The sequence below is a fragment of the Setaria italica genome, chromosome VII (genome assembly GCF_000263155.2).
Source record: "Setaria italica strain Yugu1 chromosome VII, Setaria_italica_v2.0, whole genome shotgun sequence".
Classification (NCBI taxonomy): domain Eukaryota; kingdom Viridiplantae; phylum Streptophyta; class Magnoliopsida; order Poales; family Poaceae; genus Setaria; species Setaria italica.
This window is the reverse complement of record NC_028456.1, coordinates 32,857,301-32,865,438: the sequence shown is the minus strand read 5'-3', so window position 1 is coordinate 32,865,438 and position 8,138 is coordinate 32,857,301. Positions and strand designations below refer to the sequence as shown.

Here is an 8,138-nt window from a genome sequence, read left to right as displayed (position 1 = left end):
CTCAGTTGGTAGGGATCGAGTCCTCTCCATCGAGAACCGGCTCATCACCATGTATATGCGAGATAAGAAAAATCTCTTGGTTAGCGGTGAGGCAGGCCTGGAGGATGGGCGCGGGGAGTACAAGTTCAGTGTCCCCAATAGCATCGTCACCATCGAAATGGTTTGGCAGTGCAAGGGACAGTTACTGAACTCAGACAACCCACAAGCACGAAGACTAAAGGATCTTTGTCTCTCATTTGCCCTGTTCAAACAGCTACGGCGACTCCTCAGTGGGTGCTCTTTGCGCCTGCGTGGACAGACGCACTTTGATGGATCAACCAAGTATGAGAGACACATCTTTCCTGATGAAGATACTGGGAATGCTGTTGACTCCCAGGAGAGGATGCATCGCATCGTTGAGGTCGAGCTTGGCTTTCTCTTTGCTATGCAAGGTAGCCATCTCCCAGAGAAACTCTTGTCCCTGAAACCGTTCTGTTCTTGGCTGTTCTGACGACAAGCCTTTCTACCCTCTTCATCCCCACCCTTTTCAACTATCATTCCCCTGACAGAGACATGAGCATTTCCACCACGGGCTTCGACATATGGTTGACTAGAATGGTAATAATCTTGTTTGTGCTCCTGGAATTGTTTCAGTACTCCATGCTTGTGTTCTCCGATTGGCACAAGGTGACGATGCTGTGCCGGTATGTCCAAGATAAATTGTGGCAAAAGCATCCCATATTGGAGATGCTACTAGGTCCAATGTGCCGTGTTGCACTGAAAAGACAGTACTGGAGCAACTCGGTTGGGCAGTTCTCGCTTCTGCATACCTGCATCCGCTCTGAAAACGAGCTCATGTTTCGCCTGCCTTTACCAAGTTTGATCAGACGTTTCCTGGTGAGGAACAGGATGATGACTCGCAGGGATCTGCCCATGACAGTGAAGCACGCAATCCACAGCCATGGTGCATGCTTCTCTTCACTTGTACGTGGCCAGGTCGCTTTGCAATATGTGGATAGAATTCAGACGGGCATCCTCCAAGAGCTTTGTCCAACCATCTCGCATCAAAGTGTCATCCGTAGCATGCTGATTTGGCACATTGCTACTACACTATGTACTTATAAATCAGAAGCCAGCATGGTGGCAGCAGAGAGGGACACCATCAGAGACCAGGAGGTGGCCACCACGGTCTCCGACTACTGTGCTTACCTTCTGTTTTATGCACCAGAACTGGTAACGAAAAATTACCGCAGCACACAGATATCGATGGAAATCCTGCAGAGCACATCGATCGCAGCAGTGCCTTGGAGGATGCCGTTCTACAGATGAGTTGTTAAACAAAAAACTCTCCAGTTTGCAACCAAAGGGCAGCCAAGACAGTGGCGATGACCAGGACCGACACAAATATTTCCGAGGAAAGGAAAATTATGACAAGTATGAAGCTATTTTGGCCAGTGGCAGAAATCTTGGATTTGATATACTTGGGATGTTTCCTGACAACGAAGCACGGTGGAAAATGCTTGCCATGCTGTGTGGACCGAGAAACTTATGTCTGTTGCACCATCGGATACCGTGATGGAGCATGTTAAGAAACTTGCCACAGGTGGTGAGTTCATCACACATGTCTGGACCTGGTTGACGGACAATGGCATTATGACACAGCCAACAGAGTTCTTTCCTTAGAACCTGCAGCTGGGATATAATATACTTTATATCACTTTATTAACTGATCAAATCTTCCTGCATTTCCTTCTGTACATGTAATTTGCATACTTATGGAGTTGGGAAAATAATGATATAGGTAAAGTGTTTTTGATCGACGACAGACGGAATCGTTGGTTATGTGGCTTAACCACTCACCTGATGAACAAGAAAAAAAATCATTGAACAGAAAAACATGTTGTGCTTCCAGCTGTAATTAAACTAGACGTACAGGTTTTCCCACCCTTCCAATAAAAACTGGACCAATGTATGGTAATCCCATATCAATGAACAGTTGTAAGATGGATATCACACTATCCCGTACCAGCATTCAAATTTCAAGAGAATAGGCTCGAACGACAAAAGTCGATATACTTCTCATGTAATAAAATTAGACTCAGGTTGTTCCCTTAAAATCTAAAGATGATCATATGCTCTAATAAAGTACTGTTTGAGATTGTAATCAGTTTTCTATAAACAGGATGCACTTTTTGTCTATAGTTTCTTCGACCAAGAGCTATTGTGAAGCTCTTGTCTGAAACTACGATCATACAGATACATGCGGTTTTGTTTTCTAAGTGCAGTTTTGTATGAAAATAAATGGATTGATTAAATTCGTCTCCAGTCTTTGTCTGACTGTCTGTCTGCTAGTTGCAGTTGCAGTAGATTTTTTTTTTTGAAACTTTAAATCGGCAGGAGTGCTGCCATATCATATAAGAGAGAGAGAGAGAGTTCAAGGTTACATTGTGGTGATTAATAAAAACGGTTAAGCTCACAAATCTCAAAATGAAATGAATCTATCATTGATACTATGAAATTAAAGGTGCTCCACGTGCTCTTTGTCTCAAGCCGATTTCTTCCTTGATTAGGCCAAGAACTGATTGGGGTGTTGCTTGAACACCTCTAAATATTCTTCAGTTCCATTCATTCCACAGATTTCAGCATGTGTAGATCATAACAGCCGCAATTGCCCTTCTTCTTTCCTTTGTCACTTCCTACAAAGACCGGCACCACCATTCTTGGAGATCAACGTTTGTCTGCGGTAGTGGCACCAGGTGGTTTGTCCAAGAATGAATGAGCCGCCAAACTTGAGCTGCATATGGACACTGGATGCAAAGATGCACAGCCGTCTCAGGTGCTCCCAGACAGAGGGGATATATGGGGTTACACGGCCAATTTCTCTCTGTCAGTCGATCAATAGTGAGAATTCTATTCTGCAATAGGAGCCAAGTGAAGAACCTATGCTTTCCCTCGGCCTGTGCTTTCCATATTGCTTTAGCTTGGAAGGTGTAGAAAGATCCTTTGAACTGAATAGCATATGCTAATTTGGTAGTGTAGTTGCCATATTGTGTCCATCTCCGTACAATTTCATCTTGATTGTCACTGAAACTAGTGTCCTGGACAAATTCCCAGAGGTTAATAAATTCAGCCAATTCAGTAGCAGAACTCATCCTCCATAGACCCCTCGTCCAGTTGTGGTCAGTCAATTCCTCATAAACATTCATGTGCTTTCTCCAAGCCAATTTGTATAAGTTTGGCGCAAGATCTCTTGGAGCCTGGCCATTCAGCCATGAAGAACCCCAAAATTTGGCCTTTTGGCCATTGCCAATCTGCACAACTGTACTGGCTCGAAATAACTGCAGATCTAGCTCATTTACAGAGGCTTCAGTGCCCACCCAAGGACAATCTGGCTCTTTCCACTGGAACCATACCATCTCAGCCTCAGAGCTCTACTGAACCTTTCTAGATCCCAAGCCTCCATATTCCTTTGGTCTCTTAATATTTGTCCATTTGACTAGGCAGTGTCCTCCGTTAGTTTCAGCTTCTCCCTTCCAAAGAAAATTCCTTCTAATCTTATCTATTTTCTTTATTGCCCACTTTTTTAGCGAGAAGGCAGATAAGAAGTAAACAGGGATAGCTGATAGAACTGAATTTACAAGCACCAATCTTCCTGCCTTATTCATCAACCTGCCTTTCCATCTTGGCAGCCTTGCTGCAACCTTGTCAATGAGGGGTTGTACATCAACCTTTCTGAGGGCTCTGGTGTGAAGTGGCAACCCAAGGTAAGTGCAAGGAAAGCTTTTGATTGGACGTTGGAAACTTTGCATGATCTCCTCTATGTTTAGTATATCACAGTGAATTGGATAAACAACACTTTTGCTTCTATGAGTTAGTAAACCTGATGTTGTGCCAAAAGCTTCTAAGATATCAGCCATCACTCTTACTTCCTCACTGTCAGGCAGCTTCTAAGATATCAGCCACCACTCTTACTTCCTCACTGTCAGGCTTCAGAAATATAGGCACATCATCAACAAACATGCTGATTCTAGCTATAACATTCCTATTCTGAATCTCAGATAGCAGCCCCTGAGATGCAGCAATGGTGAGCATTTTTTATAGTGGCTCCATGGTCAGGATGAAAAGCATAGGGCTTAAGGGATCTCCATAACGTTAGCATGTCCTATGTTTGAACCACGGTCCTCTTGTGCCATTCAGCAGAACTGTTGTCGTAGCAGTAGATAAAAGGGTTGAGACCCAGCTTCGCCATCTTGCTGCAAAGCCCATATGTTGCAGCACTTCCATAAAGTAATCCCACCTTACACTATCAAAAGCTTTTTTTATGTCCATCTTTAGAAATAGAGCAGGTTTCTTAGCACGGTGTAGAGCCTAAACCATGTTCTGAATAAAGTGAAAGTTGTCTTGTATGCTTCTTCTTTTAATGAAAGCATTTTGTTTCCTAGAGATTAGATAATGCAAGTGTGGTGAAAGTCTGTTTGCCAACTGTTTGGAGATGATCTTTGCAATACTATGTGTCAAGCTGATTGGGCGAAAATTGCTCATACCAGATGCCGCGGGTGTTTTTGGAATGAGAACCATATGAGCCTTGTTCAGTAGCCATGTGAACCATGTGAGCCTTGTTCAGTAGAAATTTCAATTAGCAACACGTCCACACCCCTTCACATTACACGTTTTGCGTTACTGCTAATCCGTGGAAGTCGGAAAGGGGAAAAATTGAACGCTGCCATGAGGCAAGGCCGCAAGGGTGATACCTAACCTGACCCTGATGTGAAGAGTGAGGCCTAGCACCTCTGGCGGACGAGGGAGACGGCCTCATTGGCGGCGGCGAGATGGGAGGCTCACGGCCGGCACCGTCTGCGGCGGCACGGGCGGTGGGTGGCAAGGGCGCCGTAGGCTCGAGGAGCCGCGGGAAAGATGCTGCTGAGGTGGGAGGCAAAGCGGCGGCAGGTGGGTTCCACGTGATGGGAAGCAGGTCAGGCGGACGGGAGAGAGATGCAGAGATGGGTCGAGAATTTCAGGGTGTGACAGCTTCAAAATTCAGATTGATTCATTCAGATAAGTTTTGGACCAACCCGGACAGCCAGTGGCCTAGAAAAAGAATACTTGCATCCCTTGATGCAGACGCGCACCTCGAGTGCCCTGTTCCTCGAAAGACCAAGCTCTGCATTTGATCTCTCTTCAAAATACCGAACAAGATACCAATCATTGTTACGCATGCATCCTATCTAATTCCAAAGATAAACTAAATATAGCAAACGGAAATATCGTGAAACAGAAGGACCAGTGATTATGAAGTTCTAGCTTTTGATATTTACACGAACGCTAGCTCTTCACATCTCTTTTAGCTAATTAAAGCCTTGCGCCTCCAAAATTTGCCGCGCTAACCAGCTGGTTGATGCTAAACGCCGGCTCCTCTAAACAACGACAAACCAAGCCAGCAGCCAAAAGAAAACAGGAGGAGGAGAAGAAGAAGAAGAAGAAGAAGAAGAACTACGCACGCAGCGTCGTGTACTACTATTTCTACTATAAGAACTAGAAGGGCGCCGTAGCGAAGTCCTTGTCGATGGAACGCCGGCGGCGGCTACCACCTTTGCTGCCGCCGCGGCTTTTGGCGTCGTAGCAGCCGAGCTCGACGTCGTCGTCGGACGAGGAGTCGAAGGAGTTGGACTTGCTGACGGCCACCTGTACGGGCTTGAGCCCCTCGGTGAAGATCCGGATCGCCTCCTCCTCCGTCTTGGTGCTCACCACGTACAGCGCCGCCTCCTGCAAAATTTAGAAAAGAAAACGAAACCATGTGAAATCACTGGTCATCTTTCCGAAGAATCTGCTTTAGTTTTGTTCGTGTTCACTCCACTTCCATTCGGACCCCCTGCTACGTACGTATAGTGCGCGCGTGAGTACGTTGTTAACATGAACACGTACGTATGTGCGTACGTGTACAGTACGTATGCAAAGACACGTATGGAGGACGACGACGTACGTGGTGGGTCACACACGTCTCCGTCACGGCCGTGGACGTGTGGCCCGTCGGGCGCATGGGGTTCATGTTTAGGTCAAGTGACAGAGACCCCTTCGTGGACACGTAGCACGCCAATCATTGTACTGTGTGTATGCTATATACACGTTCGCTCGCATGCGTAGTTAGCCATATGCTACATTATTTTCTTTGTTTGCTTAGATAAAAATTGATCACCATGAGTCTATTAAAGCCAGGGAATAGGAAATGAGGCAAACACTACAAAAAATTGAGCCCTTTTAGAATTTTCTTTTTGTGCATTTGTGGATGGAGAAAGGTGCAGCGTGCACATAGGCGATAGGTGAGTCACTGGAGAGAAAGATGGAGCGATGCAATTGTACCTAAGCACGTGGAATGGACTGCCCAAGTGAACAGGCTTTCAGGAACAGTGACACTTCAATTATTGGAAATTATTCATATTATTTGTATCCTGGTACTTTTTTGAAAGGGAATATATACTTTTATAATGCTTTATAGTATTTGTATTTGTATTTTCGTGGTTGCCTAATCATTTGAAATTTTACAGTTTATCTTTATAAAAAAACAAGTAGGCCTTCAAACTGGATTATTTTTGGATCATGAATTGAATTTGCAATCTGGGAATACAAATTGATGATTAAGGAAGCGAGAAGAGCCCATTATTTTTGAGAGAAAAGATGGAGTCAAAACACATACGATAGATGCATCATCGCAGAATTCTGGCACGCACTTAAAGGATGCAAAAGAAGATTGTGTTGCATGCATGGACGCGGTGCTTACCCTGGCGAACTTGATCTGGTCGAGCGTCAGCGTCTTGGGCTCCCACTCGATGGACGGCATCCGCCCCGCCGCCTCCACCCTGCTCGTCGCCGTCGTCGCTGCCATCTCCGCCGGCGCCATTATCGACTCCTCCTCTTTCGGTATAATACTCGTGTAAATACCGGAATGAAATAATACCCCGCGCGTAAATACGTAGGTATACCCCGCGCTCAGCTTCTGAATCGATGCGCGCGCTTCTCCTGTGCTCTCTGCTCCTCTCTGCCTGCAAGAGGCGCCTACCCGCCGATGGAGCCGCGGGCTATATATACCAGGCCCCGGCAGGGGAGACACCCACGACGTGTCGCCGCCGTACGGGTGGTCCGGCGCCCACGTGGCGCCCCCGGAGTGGGGGTCGCGCCCGGCCACGCGGCGCCGCGCTGCGCCTGCGTTCGGGCGACCGGTGTGCGGGCCCGCCAGCGTCCGAGGTACCTGTGGCTGTGGTTCGGAGTCAGCCACGGGCGGGGACACGTAGTGGCGTCTCCGTGGTGGCCACCGTCCGCGGCCAATGGAGGCTCGCCGCGTACGCGGTTTACTCGCGCGGGGGCGCCGGGTCCCGGGATATTGCGTGCCAGGACTCGCTGCTTTGATCGGTCGGTTCGTTACCAGTTTACCGGTAGGACCGGATCGGGATCCCACATGCATGTGCTGGGCTGCAGGGCAATCTCGCTCCTGTGGATAGGCACGGATGCATGTGCATGGCTCTTTCGCCAAACATCTCGGAGCAGAGAGCAGATCATATACTACTACGTAGCTGCTGCATGCACGTTACGCTTGCTGCAGCCGTGAGCAATTCACATTTGGTGACAAGAAGAAGAAGGGGCGAGAGCGAGGAGGAGGAGGAGGAGGTCAAGACGGACTTGAAGCGGCTGTGCTCGATCGGAGTCCTGTTGAGTCCGGCCGCCGGCGAAACCAGGATGCGCTGCCACACACGCGACACGACGACGCGTGCATGCATGTACTAAACACGTCAGCCCGTCGGGGATCGCGCCCGATCGTCAGGCTGCCGCCACGTCGACCTGCCTCGGATCTCCCGAGTCCCGGCCATCGTCGTCCGAATCGCTTTCGCCTCGATTCGATGCTGTGTGCCAGCGACTTGTGTGTCGCCTTCCCACCCGCTGCTAGCTACTGTAGCTGCTTCCCTCCTTTTCGACACTCTCGGGAACACGTACATACAGCGACCAAAATTTGTGCAAATGACGCGAGTGTTGCGTGCACCGCTGGCTCTACGGCTGCCGCACCGTACCATGCCAACAACAGACGCTAAGAACCGGCCAGGCCCGCCATGATCTGCATATGATCGATGATTGGGGTGGCCTCGTGTAGTGCTACTGTTGGCCATCAGATC

At 48.0% G+C, this 8,138-nt stretch overlaps 1 protein-coding gene across 1 annotated transcript; it reads right to left on the bottom strand.

Annotated features, from left to right (window-relative positions):
• Window positions 1-5,246: 5,246 nt before the first annotated feature.
• Window positions 5,247-7,019, bottom strand: LOC101763192. Its single transcript, XM_004977132.3, has 2 exons — window positions 6,755-7,019; window positions 5,247-5,742 (listed from the first exon to the last, which is right to left on the bottom strand). Exons 1-2 carry the CDS (start codon window positions 6,872-6,874, stop codon window positions 5,512-5,514), a joined length of 351 nt encoding a protein of 116 aa, XP_004977189.1. The 5' UTR covers window positions 6,875-7,019; the 3' UTR covers window positions 5,247-5,511.
• Between the last annotated feature and the right edge of the window lie 1,119 nt (window positions 7,020-8,138).

Bases quoted from the DNA above. Each gene is read 5' to 3' on its own strand.
- LOC101763192 (XM_004977132.3), bottom strand. From the start codon at position 6,874: ATGGCGCCGGCGGAGATGGCAGCGACGACGGCGACGAGCAGGGTGGAG. The intron at 5,743-6,754 runs GTAAGCACCGCG...TAAATTTTGCAG, and splicing joins ACCAGATCAAGTTCGCCAGG to GAGGCGGCGCTGTACGTGGT.